The 18,147-nt window shown below is 40.3% G+C and overlaps 1 protein-coding gene across 5 annotated transcripts in view; it reads left to right on the top strand.

Moving 5' to 3' along the window:
* arhgap35 (Rho GTPase activating protein 35) overlaps positions 1 to 18,147 on the top strand; it is a 39,905-nt gene that overhangs the window by 4,289 nt on the left and 17,469 nt on the right. For 2 of the 5 annotated variants that reach the window (XM_002932597.5, XM_004916951.4), the window contains exons 1-2: positions 197 to 488; positions 11,589 to 15,488. In XM_002932597.5, coding sequence (XP_002932643.1) covers positions 11,847 to 15,488 — 3,642 coding nt within the window. In that variant the 5' untranslated portion in view covers positions 197 to 488; positions 11,589 to 11,846. Of the gene's footprint in view, positions 1 to 196; positions 553 to 11,588; positions 15,489 to 18,147 lie in introns of those variants that run through there. The other 3 variants (XM_004916952.4, XM_004916953.4, XM_031891234.1) reach the window with 3 other exon arrangements.

Raw genomic sequence — 18,147 nt, 5'->3', positions numbered from 1 at the left:
TTTACTAAGAAAGCAAGTTAGTGCCTGTCAGCGAATAACCACCCATCGCCTTCTTCGGCTTTTGTTTGACTTTTCTCTGCTGCCAATTCTAATAAAGTTTGACGGAATGACGTCAAGGACAAAACTCGTCATCTCTACTTCCGGCTACCTCTTTCCCATTGTCACAAGAGCAATAGGGAGTAGTAAGATGGTAGACTTCCGGGGGCGCTCCCCGCGCGTTCCCGCTAGCCTTTCTCCTTTGCTAGTGTCCGCGCCCGCGCGCCCGCCGGAAGGAAGGAGCCGCCATTACAGGAGACACCCGTGTCACCCGGATACACCCGGAAACAGCGACTGGGGCCTCAATAATATCGCTGTCAACTGCATACACCCGGAAACATCGACCAGCTGCTATAGTCTCCGAGTTATCCGACTACCTCTTCAAACCGCGCTTGCGGCCTCATCTAGAGCCAGTCACCTGAATACACCCGCAGAAACGGACAGATAGCCTGGTATGAACGTAAAGGAGAGGTGTCACTCATATAACCCTGTACTTGGCAGCTACATGAGCAGTATGTATGTGTATATGTAGGCGCACGTCTGGCGTTATATAAACATGCAGTGTCTGCTGCAGTGCATACAATGTGATCCCACCTTATGTCTCTCTCAGTATCAATGAGAGGATTGTCTCGCCCGCGGCCCTCCAGCTGTAGGACTACAACTTCCAGTGTTCCAGCCAACGCCTTGAGGATACTGTAGAGCTGTGCTGGAATCTTTAGAGCCATGCAGCTGGAGGGCCATCCCTTTGCTATGGTTATGTACATCCTATCCATGGATTGTACCAGTAATGCAGGAGGTACCACGGTTTCTCATTATATTAGATTAATGACAGCAGTTCTTACAATTATTACAATTTGTTGAATTTATACATGCTCTTAGGGTTTTTGTTCTTTATTTGATCTGCTGAATGCTTATAGGTTTATTTTCTGCAGGACTATAACTCACTGTATGAAAATATCACTGCTGGGACCCATATAGGTTTTCACAGATGTTTTTGAATTGATATGTCTGGGCTGTCAAATTTCCTGCACTAAGGGGTGTTACACTACCCAGAACCTCCCTGGCTTCTGCATGAAGCTAATCAGCTTTCATTAGTGTTTTTTACTAACTCTGTATATAATATAAAACACTAAGGAATACAGCACAGTTGGCCTTACAGCTAAGGAATGTGGAGAGGTCTGACAGGTATAACTGAAATGTCAGAGACTTCAGAGTAATACAACACAAATTCTGCAGCCTCAGTTCTTTTGTATTGACAAAACTTTTGACTAAAATGGCAAGAGGAAATGTAGTCTCCTGACCACTGTAGACAAGAATTTTGCATGGAAAAAAAATGTTGTCATTATTTTGACCCTTCCACTTCTCTGTGCACACTTTTTTTTTTTTTTTTTTAAATGATGTTCCAGCCTACAAGAAATTAGAGAGAACAGAGATAAGAGGGCATACATACAATTCCATATGGAAGGCATGTGACATATACATTAAGCTGCATGGTTGTTTGTCATTAAGCATAAAGTCTGATGGGACTGTTAGAGCAGTATAAGCAAACTGGATTTATATTGGGTTGCTGGAATCTCAATTTCTCACACCTCACTTAACACACCTGTGTATGTTTTCTAGTTAATTCAATTCTAATGGCTCTTGCACACAGGCATTTTTTGTGCATTTGACACCTGCATATTTCAAATGCAGGATTGAGCGCACCTAAACACACCCGCTAATTGGTTCCATTATATTCTGCCCTGTTGTACTCATGAACGCCTAGAGTCGCATGTAATTTCATTTGCATTTTTTTAGATGCAACAAGCTGCATTTTCTTGCACTTGATGTAGGTTCCAAGAGAATAGAATAAAGGTTGCGTTTGGAACTGGTAAAAACGCACTTATGCAATTGAAAAGAAGCATATAAACGCAATAGATGTGTTTTTACCTATTCAGCGTGTATTTTTACATGCTGCATAAAAAACAGGCCATGTGTGCAGCCTTAAGTTAGCAATACACAGACTTCCTCACCCATGGCCCAATTGGCATGTATGGGCACCTTTATATATGGAATCTCATTTGAGTAATATGCATGTAGGTTTTGATCTTATAAAAAAATATGACAAAGGAATATTTTTGAATTCGGGTATCTAACTGTAATATATATTAGAGTGCTGTAAATAAATTAGTTCCAGTTTTTAGGATCACTGCATTCTACTAAAAATATTTTTTAAAGGTAATTGTATGAGACTAGGCCTGTTATTTTGTTCAAAATGAAGCCATGTTGATAGGTAAAGTGACTTCAAAAATGATACAAACAGTAATTCTATGTACCAAAGCAGCTATGGCTGATAACTTAGAGGTAGGGACTGACAGCATGGTATAGCAACCTTCAGATATGACTAAACCTATAAGTGGGATGATTTTACCTACTGCATGTCAGTATATAATGCCCCAAAGTTAATAAGTAGAATGGTTATTACTACATTGATTTGTTTTCAGTGCTAACCAATTCTATGTAAGATGAATAAGTGTTATAAAGTGACAGTCTGGGGCAATATATAATATAGGGTAATCATGCTTTGATTTACTGTCTGTGCAAGAGATCTATTATCAGATAATATATATTCCTTAATGGGGAAAAAATCAAAATAAAGCTGGCCATACACGTGGCGATCTGACGATGTGAACATCGTCAGATCCACCACACACCATTCAGGGCTGAATTGGCAGGTAAGGAGGTAGAAACAATAGGATTTCTACCTCCTTCTGCCGATTCAGCGCTGAAGGGAGATTTTGGTCAGGCGCCTTCTATGGCGCCCGATCAAAATTTTCAAACTGGTCTGATTGGTGAGTCGGCCGATATCAGCAGCTTCCTGCGATATCGGTCAACTCGCCGACATACCCTACACGCACCGAATATTGTACGAAACGAGGTTTCGTACGATATTATCGGTGCGTGTATGGCCACCTTAACTAATGATTTTCAAGTATTTTTTGTATCTAAAACTTCAAAAGGTCCTTTAGTTTTGGTGTCCAGAACTTATCTTTTGTGTTCATCTTTTTACATCAGGTTTGATAGCTCATTTTACTTTATTGGCATTTAGGAATACCAAGCTTTATGTTGTCTACTCACTCTGGATGGTTATTATTTAGAAAATATCACATTATGGTGTTGTTCTAGATGTGCTTTTTATGTATGATATATTCTGTAGGGAAGAGAAATAATATGTTATGTTTTTTTCCCCCCTGTTTGATGTCAGATTGTATACTTGACATACTAAGCCATTGTAGCCAGACCCAGCCCTGTCTTCTTGATGGATCACTCTTTATCCTAATCCATTAGTCATAGGCTCTGTTTTCTATTCTTATCCAGTACTGCAATATTACAGTTAGTGTATTTTGCTGTAACTGCAGCCAGGCTCCATAGGACTGTGTGATTCTGCTGTAGTTACTTTGTCATTATTACTAACAACCTCAAATCTATATGATTATTTTTTGCCGTAAAGTGACAAAAAATATTCGTAGTCTATGGGTGACATTTTTTACTCTGTATGGCAGCTCCTACAATATAAAATAAAAGCAAATATATTGGTAAGTCTGTTCAGAATGACGTATGTTAATATGAAAAATTAACCTTTATTAGATATTGGAATTAAAGCCAAATTAAATAGTGCAGTTCCTCTTAAATACCTTAAAACTTTTAATCTGTGTAGTATTTTACTGTATGCTTGGTGCCCATTGTGATTTGTATCTCTCCTAGTTTGTGCCTTAGAATTGTCACATTTTTATGAGCAGTCATGAGTGATAGCACCTCATTCTTATTCTTTTCTCTGGTATGTAGGTGATCATGGTGGTGTTTCCCTCGTGTATATGCAACTGTTGGTTAACTGTCACTGATAAAGGATTATGTGGGCAAAGCGAATGAAGTGACTTAATACAAATAAAATAAGAGCAAACTAAATACATCAATTGAGTTACTCATACCGTTACATTTTTTTAATTCTGTAATGTTGTGTACAGTGGATATTAAAAGTCTACACACCCCTGGTAAAATGTCAGTTTCCTGTGCTGTACAAAAATGAGAAAAAGATAAATAATTTCAGAACTTTTTCCACCTTTAATGGGACCTATAAATTGTACCACTCAATTGAAAAACAAACTGAAATCTTTTAGGTGGAGGGAAAAAAACCAAAAATAATGTGGTTGCATAAGTGTGCACACCCTCTTCTAACTGGGGATGTAGCTGTGTTCAGAATTAAGCAATCACATTCAAAATCATGTTAAATAGGAGTCGGCATACACTTGCCATCATTTAAAGTGCCTCTGATTAACCCCAAATAAAGTTCAGCTGCTCTAGTTGGTCTTTCCTGACATTTTTTTAGTCGCATCCCACAGCAAAAGCCATGGTCCCCAGAGAGCTGCCAAAGCATCACAGGGATCTCATTGTTAAAAGATATCAGTAAGGAGAAGGGTACAAAAGAATTTCCAAGGCATTAGATATACCATGGAACACAGTGAAGACAAATATGAAAATATAAGAAAATATGGCACAACATTGACATTACCAAGAACTGGACGTCCCTCCAAAATTGATGAAAAGATGAGAAGATAACTGGTCAGGGAGGCTACCAAGAGGCCTACAGCAACATTAAAGGAGCTGCAGGAATATCTGGCAAGTACTGGCTGTGTGGTACATGTGACAACAATCTCCCATATTCTTCATATGTCTGGGCTATGGGGTAGAGTGGCAAGACGAAAGCCTTTTCTTACGAAGAAAAACATCCAAGCCAGGCTATATTTTGCAAAAACACATCTGAAGTCTCCCAAAAGCACATGGGAAAAGGTATTATGGTCTGATGAAACCAAGGTTGAACTTTTTGGCCATAATTCCAAAAAATATGTTTGGCGCAAAAACAATACTGCACTTCACCAAAAGAACACCATACCCACAGTGAAGCATGGTGGTGGCAGCATCATGCTTTGGGGCTGTTTTTCTTCAGCTGGAACTGGGGCCTTAGTTAAGAGAGAGGGAATTATGAACAGTTCCAAATACCAGTCAATATTGGCACAAAACCTTCAGGCTTCTGCTAGAAAGCTGAACATGAGGAGGAACTTCATCTTTCAGCATGACAACGACTCAAAGCATACATCCAAATCAACAAAGGAATGGCTTCACCGGAAGAAGATTAAAGTTTTGGAATGGCCCAGACAGAGCCCAGACCTGAATCCGATTGAAAATCTGGGGGTGATCTAAATAGGGCTGTGCCCAGGAGAAGCCCTCGCAATCTGACAGATTTTGGAGTGTTTCTGCAAAGAAGAGTGGGCAAATCTTGCAAAGACAAAAAGTGCCATGCTGATAGACTCATACCCAAAAAGGCTGAGTGCTGTAATAAAATCAAAAGGTGCTTCAACAAAGTATTAGTTTAAGAGTGTGCACACATATGCAACCACATTATTTTAGTTTTTTTTGTTCCTTTCCCTCCACCTAAAAGATTTCAGTTTGTTTTTCAATTGAGTGGTAGAGTTTATAGGTCACATTAAAGGTGGAAAAAGTTCTGAAATTATTTATCTTTGTCTCATTTTTGTACAGAACAGGAACCTGACATTTTATCAGGGGTGTGTAGACTTTTTATATCCACTGTAGGTATATAGATAAAATACACTCTTCATAGTGCTCTGTAAATAATAACATTGCATTATAAAATCTGCAGAAATAAATGAAAATACAGTGTCACGGAATAGGCTCAGGATTGTATCAAGTGAGAATCACTAATTTTTCCAAACTGGGGGACTCTTTGATGTTCGGCACTTACTGCGTAGGGAATGCCTTCTCAACCGCTTTTCACTTGTTGGGATGTTCTGCAATTTCCAGTAGTTTAAAAGGCAGTACTGATGTGGCCCAGCATGTTTTCCCACTTTGGATCTCCCTCAGGGGGATAGTCTTATGAGCTTGGACAGGTGCAAAAGTCTCTTAAATGAATGGGGTGGAGCAAAGGAATTGAATTTACAAGAAAAAGCATCTCCACAGGACTCTAGCACAGAAAAAACAACCAAAAGCAGCTAAGTGTATTTTTAAATAAAAGTATTGTGCTTAGATATTATTCAGCACTTTTGCATGTGCCTACTAAGTTTATCTGTGAATGGATTTTGTGGCTTAATAGTTCCTTGTGTTATTTGCCCTTTAAAGGCTCTCTTCCCTTTTCCATCCAGCAGCCTTTAACTCCCAGTATACATAATGTCTAGTTGGTAGAGCTGCATGTACTTCTCTGTGGCTAGACAAGTGCATGGCTCAGTACATTGGTCCAGTAGTCCATAATCCTTATGGTAATGGGAGATCCCCTGCATAGCAATGCCTATCAATTGTCCCTGCCCCCTTCTGGTTCAATTGCATGCTGCTGTCACTACTCATGTCGAACAGATTTTATCTCAAAGAAGCTCAGGTGTACATTTTCAGTTGGAAATCTGCTCCTATGTGCAGTGATCTCTGGGTGCAGCTGAAGTGCTAGAATGCAATATTGGTCATCTGTGTAGGATCCACCATGTCTACCATTAGCCTCGCCCAGCAGAGTATATAATATATGCATGTTTCACTTGTGGTGAGATGACCGATGTATTGCTTAAAGTTAAGTCATTGTCCATTCACACACAGTATGGCCGTTTTTATCAGGAGCCAATTAACATTCCTGTATATTTATTTGAGTATGCAAGAAAAACCTGAGTACTCAGCACCACACACCAGACAGACTTGAAATAAATCTAGAGTTGATTGCTAATTAGCCCTGTAGCATGTGTATTCTAAATTACTTTTTTTTTATTTCCAAGGTAATGGCACACTGTTCTGTACTGGATGCATTAATTTTAAATAGACAAAAATATGGCAGATGGCAATAAGTCAGGAACCTTTGTGGTAGTGAATGCATGGGTCAGGCAAAACCAACCAATGTTAGAGATGGGCGTGGCAGCCACAGATATCTATATTATCATGACACCGTGTGCCAGGTTAGGGTCGGCTGAAGATTTTTTTGACCCACGCTTCACTACTGCACAGGTCTAATTGGTTAGTTGCCTGAAAAAAACATATGCAATCTTTTTCATGCAACTTTGGCCTGACAGACAGTATTATGAGCCTATCAGGCATTTGCAGTGTTCCTATAGGGGAAAACCTTACATTCTCACATTCTGTATAGAAAATTAGAATTTTTAAAGCAGTGAAGTGACAACCCTGGGGGCTTTTTTGTACATTTGACTTCAGTTTGTGATGCAGGTTTGACATAAACTAGTTTATTCCATTTTATCCTGCATGATGCACCTGGATGTTCATATTCATAAATTTCAGGCAGATTCTGCCCCATGTGGCCGCTAACCTAAATCTTCTTTGTCCTGAGTGGCTACTTGGAAATGAATCCATTATAAAAAACCTTGTCTATATTAATTATTATGCATCAATACAGCATGTAGATTTCATGCAAAGGCGTGACATTACCATCTTTACTGACAGTGAACCAACAATGACTGTTTGACTACTTGTTTTGTAAAGGGACACGCTACTGCAATTTGTGGTATGGTTTGTGTCACCTATTTTAGACTGTTACCTTTAGTTATCTGCAAGTTGTTCGTAGGCAGGTGGCTTTAGTGGGGACGTGACAATATCTGTATTGCATAATTGTGTGACGAAAGAGCTAATAATAGCATTAATAAGAAAAAAATGCCTAAATCCCCTAAAGAAGCAGGGCTACCAGCTTATCCTTTGAAAACTGTACACATAAAGTAGTCATTCTTTGTGGCAAATCAGCAACTAATTTAGAGACAAAAAATCTACTGTATTCAATAGCATGTATCTAAATACTAAAGGAATCCGCCTCAGCTAGCCAGTTTAAGTTAAAAATGTTGTGGTTGTTGTCTTGTCCTCAGATTCATATACCCACATAATTACAATCCTCCCACTAACTCACACAGATAATAATAAACAATCTTCCTTCATGATTTCCCTTTCTCCACTTGCTCCAGTGTCAGGGCTGACTGCTCCTTTCCCCTTGTAGTGATATTCCTGGCTGCTCCATTGCTAACCCCCTTCCCACTCAGTGATATGCCTGTCTGCTCCTTCTTAGTCCCCTGCTTGGTAACATGCCTGCCAGAATGTGGGAACAGGGGGAAAGATACTGAGGAGAGCGGGAGGGGAAAGTAGCAAAGAAAAGCATAATGAATGAGGGCAGAGAGGGAAACATAGAAAAGCAGAAGTGAACCGAGGGAGGAAGGCAACAAAATGCTATTTCCTACAACCATGTCAAACTGGTTGAATGCTAATCTGTTGCTTATTAGCCGATGGCTAATAAACACAACTTTAAACACACAGTGTTCTGGTTTATACAATTTGACATGATGGAGCTGCCAGTTCTATGTGATTGGTAGAGGTAGGGGTGTGGTTGTCACTAACCCTTTTCCATTTTGAACTATTCAGCAAATTTTTGTGGACAAAAAAAGGATTATTTGTAAATACTATACATATTAATAGTTTGTATTCAGGTAATCTATTCTGCACTAGAAACACTTATTTCTAAACACTTTATATGTGTAATGTGGGCCCTAGAGCCTTGCATCACTGCATTTACTGCAACAATAGGACCTTGTTTATATTATTAACATATATTTATCATTTATCAGAAAACCCATTATGCAAAAAGATTGTTATCACAGGAAGGCCATCTTCCATTGAGTCCATTATAAGCATATACAGTACAACCCCGAATTTAAGTCCCCAGATTTAACTTTCATGCCTTTACACCGTTCTGTTGTGGTCCCACCAAATTTAATGTATCCCTATGGGTTCTATTCCCAGGTTTTATATATGAACTTCCTGCATTTTACACTGTTTTGATCATGCCTCTCCCTAGCAAATCGCTTAGATTTAAGGTGAAAAGCTTAAATCTTACTTTAGGAATTGCAATTTCCCCCAAATCTGGCGATCACAGGCTCCATCTTAGAAAGGTCAGTGTCACCAATATTGCCTCATATTTCATACTGCACATGCGCACCTATCTGGGAGCGTACAAAATCTTGCATGAGTGGCACAAGTAAGAGTTGTAACAGCGCAGTAGAAACACCAGTCCTCTATTAAAACTGCTTTACAAGGTGCAGATTCTGGTTAAAATGGTACAGATTTTTGTTTTAGATGGTACAATACAGTGCTGTACAGTATTCTTTTCTGCATCTTTTTATTAATTTACAGTGGTGTTCAAACTTTTAGTAAACACATGCATTAAATGCAAAATGTTCTACAGTACTGTATGTGTTTAAAGTTGTTTCAGTACTTAAAGGAACAGTAACACCAAAAAATGAAAGTGTATAAAAGTAACTAAAATATAATGTGCTGCTGCCCTGCACTGGTAAAAGTTGTGTGTTTACTTCAGAAAGTCTACTATAATTTATATAAATAAGCTGCTATGTAGCCATGGGGGCAGCCATTCAAAGGAGAAAAGGCACAGGCACATAGCAGATAACAGATAAGTTCTGTAGAATACAATAGTTTTTATCTGTTATCTGCTATGTAACCTGTGCCTTTTCTCCTTTTTTCCAGCTTGAATGGCTGCCCCCATGGCTACACAGCAGCTTATTATATAAATTATATTAGTGTTACTGTAGCAAACACACCAGTTTTACCAGTGCAGGGCAACAGTGCATTATATATTTATTACTTTAAAGCTCTTTCATTTTTTAGTGTTACTGTTCCTTTAATTGCTAAAACCTGTTAAATAACTCAGTAAAGGAACTGTGAAAAATGATTCCTGTACTTATTATCTTTAAATAGTTGGCATTTATGTGTCCTTAACCCATTTCCCTGATTTTACATCTTTTTTCCATGGTCCCCTCTAAAACATAAAATTGGGGGTTCTACTGTAATTCAAAAAAAATTTGAGAAGATTTTCTTTTCTCTGTAATAATAAAACATTATCTTGTATTCTTGATGGTAATTACGCTGCATGAATCCTTATTGGTGGCAAATCAATCCTTTATTTAATGTTTACTATAGGGGTTTTAAAGTCTGCGGTGCTGCAGTTGCCAGTTGTTTTGTGGCCTTGTACCTAATAAGGAGTAGTGCCACCATTCCGCTTCTGTCTTTCTGTGAATGTTTACATGCTAGTACAGTGTTTGTTTTGAAGAGGATAAACATAAATTGCTTAGAGAAGACTCTATATTTCATATCTTCCCAAAACAGGTCAATATTCAGATCTGTTATTAAGAGGCCATGGAAGGCTCTTGAATTAATCTTGGTGTAGCTAAAACCACTCTCAAATTGGAGCAGTGTGAATAGTGGCATTATCATAACCAAGAACTAATACTGTGAAATAACAGGGTTGCAACATCCATACCTGTCAACTACCCGTAAGTTACCTGGTTTTAGACCCTCATTATTGTATGTGAAGTGGACAATCCGTGACTGTAGCTTATGCATATGCACAGCAAGTATTAAGTGACTGTAGACCAGGGGTCCCCGACCTTTTTTTACTCGTGAGCCGTATTCAACTATAAGATGATTTGGGGAGCAACAATGGCATGAAAAAAGTTCCTAGGGGTGCCCAATAAGGACTGTGATTGGTTATTTGGTAGCCTCACTGTGGACTGGCAGCCTACAGGAAGCTCTGCTTGGCAGTACCCCTGTTTTTATGCACCAAAACTTCTTTTGCTGTAGTATGACAGGAGTTGGGGTACAATTTTTTTGATAACATTCCTGTGATTGATCCCTACAGTGCCATTGCTGGGTCACGTTCTGTTATAAGCAGTTATTTTGGGGGAAGAGGCAAATACCTGACTCAATAGTTGTTTTTCTGGACATGTCAAGTTTTGTTTACGCATGTGCCCAGGCATCTCTTGTCATTGGCTGTGCTTAGTCACTTTAGGGCTTTTACACATAGCCTGTACTTTTCAATGAGGTTGTAGTTATTATGCCACAGGAAAGTACTGAACACAGGTGGAATGCATCAAACAGAATGAGTACAAACGCATTGAAAAAAACTGTGTTTCCTCATGTAGTTCCATGCAGTGGAGCGCATGAAAGATCCACCACAAGCAAGGGGCCTCTTAAAAAAAACACTTGTGTTAAGAGGCCTGAGAAACTCGTTAGTAATATAGGAGCAATTCAAAAATAGTTTCTTTAGATTGTATATTGTGCAGAAAGGAGCACAACCCTAAGAATGTAGTTAACTGCCTGGGTGCTGGTCAAAATGAAGTAAATACAGAGACAGAGTACCGCACACACTGAGACTTAATATACAGAAAAAAATTTCATTACAAAAAATTCAGCATTTTGAGCACAAACTGCTCTTCCTCAGGGGAAAAACCCTATGGAGTGCATATATATAATGACTGAGAAAGTAGATCCCTACAAAACATAATGAATGTTTAAACACCATAGTATTCTACATGCATATTGTAGATATTTTAAGTATCTATAATTCCATATTTGGTACTACAGTACATTAATAATGCTTTTTTTAAATTTCTATTTATGCTATATCTGTGCCATAAACTATTCTGCTGTTTTAACAAAAAACTCAATTTTTCTTTACACAGATTGCGGTTTCCAATATCTCACCATGACTCCTGTGTCTGCGTCATATTCTGAAAACAATGATTTTGGAGCAGTGAAGAGTTGTCCCTGGTAATCTAGTGAGCCTTCCAGAAAAAAGAATCCTGTGCATGGGGCTACAGAGGTTGTTGCTCTTGTTGACATCCTGGTGCATCTTGCCTTTAAAGAAAATCTGTGCATGGGGTGGCAGTGTGAGGCCTCACCTCAGCAGTTGTTGATGTGGGGAGGATGAGTAATGCACCATGATGATGGCACGGAAACCAGATGTGCGTGTGCCCACCTACAGTGTCAGCGTTGTGGGCCTTTCTGGCACAGAGAAAGAGAAAGGCCAATGTGGCGTTGGAAAATCATGCCTTTGTAATCGATTTGTAAGACCCAGCGCAGATGATTTTCATCTGGACCACACATCCGTCCTGAGCACTAGTGACTTTGGTGGTCGTGTTGTAAACAATGACCATTTTCTGTACTGGGGAGAGAGTGGACGGATGCCAGAAGACTGTGTAGACTTTAAAGTGCATGTGGTGGAGCAGACAGAATTTATTGATGATCAGACATTCCAGCCTCACCGTAGTACTGCCCTACAGCCTTACATCAAGCGTGCTGCCTCCTGTAAGCTGGCCTCTGCTGAAAAACTTATGTACTTCTGCACAGATCAGTTGGGCTTGGAACAGGACTTTGAGCAGAAGCAGATGCCTGAGGGTAAATTGTTGATTGATGGTTTCCTGCTGTGTATAGATGTTAGTCGTGGAATGAACCGGAACTTTGATGATCAGCTAAAATTTGTGTCCAATCTTTACACCCAGCTGGCCAAGACAAAGAAACCCATTGTTCTGGTTCTTACAAAATGTGATGAAGGAGTAGAACGTTATATCCGCGATGCTCATAGTTTTGCCCTTAACAAGAAGAACCTGCAAGTTGTAGAGACTTCTGCCCGGTCTAATGTGAATGTGGATCTGGCCTTCACTACACTAGTACAGCTTATTGACAAAAGCCGTGGAAAGTCTAAAATTATTCCTTATTTTGAGGCACTAAAGCAGCAGAGCCAACTGATTGCTGCCGCAAAGGACAAATATGAATGGCTTGTGAGCCGAGTAGTAAAGTCTCATAATGAGACATGGATCAATCAAAGCAGGCGCATGCAGAGCAACATTGAATACCAAGATTATGTGCATTTGGAAGGAACAGACAAAGCTAAGAAACTATTCCATCAGCACGTGCTACGGCTTAAACAGGAACACATAGAACGACGCAGAAGAAATTACCTCTTAGCTCTCCCACGAGCCTTAGAAAGCCTTGTGCCAGATCTGGATGAAATAGATCACTTAAGCTGGGTTAAGGTTTCTAATTTGCTGGAATCAAAGGCAGAGTTCCTAAAATTTTTTATTGTCCTGGAAGAGACACCTTGGGACTTCACAATCCACATTGACAGCATTGATGAACGCATACCTTATGATTTGCTGGAAACAGTGCCTGCGGAAGAGGTCTATGCTGCCCACTTGGTCAAGTTAAGGAATGCCAGGAAAAAGGAAGAAATGAAGAGATCTTTCAAGGAGAACTTGATCGCTTCTCCTTTCATTACACCAGGTAAGCCTTGGGAAGAGGCTCGGAGTTTTATCATGAGTGAAGAATTTTACCAGTGGCTGGAAGAGCCTGTATATATGGAAATCTACAGCCGACACCAAAAAGAGATCATTGATAAAGCTAAAGAGGAATTTCAGGAGTTGTTGCTTGAGTATTCAGAGCTGTTTTATGAGCTAGAGTTAGATGCCAAACCCAGTAAAGAGAAAATGGGCGTCATCCAGGATGTACTTGGTGAGGAACAACGTTTCAAAGCATTACAGAAGCTGCAGGCGGAGCGAGATGCCCTGATTCTTAAACACATTCACTTTGTCTATCATCCAACCAAGGACACTTGTCCTAGCAACCCTTACTGTGTTGATACAAGGATTGAGCATATACTCAGTTCCAGGTGCACATATCCCTATGACAGACTACACAAAGATCCAAATGTAGATAGGATCAACCTTGTGATCCTTGGAAAGGATGGTTTGGCACGAGAGTTAGCAAATGAGATCCGAGCCCTCTGTACAAATGATGATAAATACGTAATTGATGGAAAGATGTATGAGTTATCCCTAAGGCCTATAGAAGGCAATGTGCGGCTTCCTGTTAATTCATTCCAGACATCCACTTTCCTCCCTCATGGCTGTCTTTGCCTGTACAACTCCAAGGAGTCTCTGTCCTATGTTGTGGAGAGCATTGAGAAAAGCAGAGAATCAAGCCTAGGTCGAAAGGAAAATCACTTGATCCATTTGCCTCTTACGTTGATTCTTGTCAACAGGAGAGGAGACACAAGTAGTGAAACTGCACATAGCCTCATTCAACAGGGCAAACAGGTTGCCAGTAAGCTTCAGTGTTTCTTTCTTGATGCAGCTTCCACTGGAATGGGATATGGTCGCAATATCAATGAGAAGCAAATAAGCCTAATCCTCAGAGGGCTACTGGAGTCAAAAAGAAACTTAAACCTTGTCAGCTCCACTCCAAGCATTAAAGATTTGACAGATTGTGAGCTGCGTATTGTAATGTGCCTCATGTGTGCAGACATATTTAACATAGAAGATGTGCTGAATGCACTAAAACCTCACACTTACCGTCCATCACAATGTGGGCTTGGTGGATCAGTTCTACTTGACCTACCAATTGGCAGTCAAAAACGTCGCTTGGAGCTGCTGTTGTTGTCGTATCATGCCTCCTTTAATGTTCGCAAGACTCGTTTAGTGCACGGCTATATGATTTTTTACGCAGCTAAGCGCCGTGCTTCCCTAGCTATGCTGCGTGCCTTTTTGTGTGAAGTGCAGGACATTGTCCCTGTGCAGCTTGTTGCCTTGACTGAGGGACCTCTAACATTTTTGGATTATGTGGCACGAGAACAGTTACAAGAAGGGGAGGAAATAGCTCAGGACATTGAAGGTAAATTCCTTATTCTACCACAAGGGCAGATACAGCCAAAGTTGGATGTGTTTTACCCCTACTTCAAAGATGTATTGGAGAAAAAAGTAATTATTGAGGCCTCTCACATGTATGATAATACAGCAGAGGCCTGCAGCACCACAGAGGAAGTGTTTAGCTCACCCCGTGCAGGCTCACCCCTTTGTAATTCCCACTTGCCAGACTCTGAAGAAGACCCTGAACCTTCACCTCAACACATTTTATTTCAAAATGAACCTAACATAGCAGCTCCCATAAAATTTACCAGAGAACTGGAGGAGACTGTGATGAACACTTTAGAGAGCAAACTTAACAACAAGGTACCTCCTCCCCTTAAACCAAAGCCCCCTATTCCATATGAAATTACCAAGCCTGAGCTATCATATTTGGATACAGGGGCCCGGGATGGGCACCGTAAGTCCTTGACTTCCATAAACTGGCCCCCTTTGGAGGCCTTTGACCCTTCTGACTATGCTGAACCTATGGATTCAGTAGTGAAGCCAAGAAACCAAGAGGAGAACATTTACTCTGTACCCCATGATAGCACCCAAGGAAAGATCATCACTATACGTAATACCAACAAACCACAATCTAATGGGAGTGGCAATGGCTCAGACAGTGATATGGACACAAACTCATTGGAACGAGCAAGAAAAGCATCCATTGTCACTAAACCTGTCCTTTACCGTACCAAATGTGCTAAACTTGGGAAATTCTCTAGCTACAGGAGTAGTTTAAGTGTTGGCAGTGATGATGAACCTGGACCAATTCGAAGAAAGGAAGAGGAGACTGGAACACAGGGTACAAAGGGGGACAGTACTACGAATTCTTATGAAGCTGATGGAGAGGACCCACGCAAGAGGAATATTTTGCGCAGTCTGCGAAGGACCACTAAGGTAACTAAATGTTTCATTGGATTATTGAGTGTGGCTGCCATGCACTGCATTTGGTTGTGACCCTTCCATATCTGAATACTAAAAAAAATTACATTTTGGTTTTTTTCACATTTAGGTACAGATTTTTGAATGCTTGAGCCTCTGCGGGCTCAATCAATCATAAAGGGATGAGTTTGCAAAATCACACTGGGTTTGAAGCAGAAAAAGCTCAGCAATTTCCCCAAATGGACTACTGTAACAAAGAAAGGTTTCGGCAGCTTTTAGGTGCAAAAGCCCGTTTGGGGAAATTGACAAGCTTTTTCTACTCGAAACATTACCAACGTAATGTTTGTGCAAAAAGTTACAAACTCGTGCAGTGTTTCCTTTATGATTGCTCATGCCTGAAGGCTTGAACCATCTTAAATCTAGTCCTTATTATTCACTTCAGTCCCCATGGGTACATGCCAGCGGAAACATTTATCCCTGGATTTCGTTACCATGACCTCAGCTGTAAAAGCCACGTAAGCATACATTAAACTCCCACTCTTTCCCTCTTTTTCAAGGGTTTCGTCACTTCCACATTTCTTTCATGCCTTCTTCCATTTCTATAAAGTTTTTAAAAATGTCTTGATATTTTTCATTTAAAAAAATAAATAAATTCTTATCATTTGCCCTTCTTTCTTTTTTCTGTATTTCACTCAAGCCAATGAGCCAATGCCCCTTTAGCTTGTTGGTCTTGGGCCATATTTTCCTTTCTCTTATTCCACAGTGTCCATGTTCCTCTCCTCTGCCTCGCCTTTATATCGAACAGCAGCATCTTTTATTAATTTTGGAGTGGGCTGTCAATTTCTCAGAAAGAATGTACATTTTTATCTCCTTTGCTCATTTTTTGAGTTAAATAATAGCAGTGATTCTCCTACTGGCTAAACAGCTGCAGTCAGTATTATCCACATAACCATTAGAAAAACAACCACTTGTATTATTTAACCAAACCACTATTTTCTTTTATTTAGAAATTAAAAGCCAAATCTTATGGAGGCAGCAGGGCCAATGTGCTGTGCTCTCCCTTTTTACCTGCCGTTTTTCAGAGAAACGACGGGTAAATGATAGAGATCGTAAATATAGAAGTAGTGTTGGGCTCTTCTGTCCTAAACAAGCTTGTCCAACATATCATTGCCTAACTAAGCGCTTAACTGCACAGGAGATTTTGATCAGGTTTTGTGGGTAAGATTTTAGCTGACCCACAAAATCTTGGCATTCAACATCATAAGATTTTGTATGATCCTACAAAATTAGATTCCACAACTTTAATGTAAGTCACATCAGATAAATTTGGATCTTTCCTTTTGTTTATGTCAACATATTTCAATGAGAAGGAAAAACTATTAGATTTTATCTTGTCGAATACACATGCAGCATGCACTGCTCCCTTCCCAACAAACCTGATGTAGTTAACACATCAGATTTTTCTCTAAGTATCATTATATTTTGACTCATGCAACTACATCTGTCTTGTAGGATGCATTCTGTTGATCCAACACCTTCCTACACAAGCTCCTGTGTAGTTTAGCTCTAAGAGTATTATTATAGAAGTGGTCCTCTCTTTGCTGCTATAGCAGCCTCTGCTTATAAAATGCAGTTTATCACTCCAGAAGATGTGTTTTGGCAATGCATATGTTAGGTTTGCGCGCCTCTGATTACCCATAAAAACACAAGGGTCCCTACAAATAGTTTCTGTGCTGACATTACAGTTTGCAAGACAGCACAGAGTGTTCCAACTGAGAACCTCATTTAAATAGAGAGTTAACTTCTGTCTCCGTAATTTGCTTTAGTTGTTAGATGGTTGTTTTATTTTGCTTACACGGGGAATAATATAATACAAATATACAAGTATAATTGTTTTTTGCCATGCAACTTATTCCTTTCTATTATTATGACTGGGGTTCTAGATAGTTTCTTAACAGAGCAAAAAGTACAATTGTGATAACCAGATCAATAATCCTCAGTATCTTAAAGAAGTAAACCTTTTTCTTTTTCTATCTTTAAAATTGCTCTAGACAACCCCTAGAACAGTGTTTTTCAACCTTTTTTGGGCAAAGGCACACTTGTTTCATGAAAAAAATCACGAGGCACACCACCATTAGAAAATGTTAAAAAATTTAACTCTGTGCCCAGCAGCAGTGCCCCCCTAGTACACTGGTGCCAAGAGCAGTGCCCCCCTAGTACATTGGTGCCCAGCAGCAGTGCCCCCCTAGTACATTGGTGCCAAGAGCAGTGCCCCCCTAGTACATTGGTGCCCAGCAGCAGTGCCCTCCTAGTACATTGGTGCCAAGAGCAGTGCCCCCCTAGTACACTGGTGCCCAGCAGCAGTGCCCCCCTAGTACATTGGTGCCAAGAGCAGTGCCCCCCAGTACATTGGTGCCAAGAGCCAGCCCCCCTAGTACATTGGTGCCCAGCAGCAGTGCCCCCATAAGTCAGTGTGCCCCGTGGCCCCCCCTAATACATTGGTGCCCAGCAGCATTTTACTCTTCGGCGGCTTCAGCAGCATCTTCCCCTCACGCACGCCGCCTCTGCACTTCAACCTACACGCGACCGCACACAGGCCCTTTTATAACGTTGCGCCCCGTGCGTACTGACGTCACCCGTACACACGGGGCGCAACCAATGACAGGGCCCGGAT

Source organism: Xenopus tropicalis, chromosome 8, assembly GCF_000004195.4.
Source record: "Xenopus tropicalis strain Nigerian chromosome 8, UCB_Xtro_10.0, whole genome shotgun sequence".
NCBI lineage: Eukaryota > Metazoa > Chordata > Amphibia > Anura > Pipidae > Xenopus > Xenopus tropicalis.
Note: the sequence above shows the minus strand (reverse complement) of the source record. Positions and strands in the feature narration are given on the sequence as shown.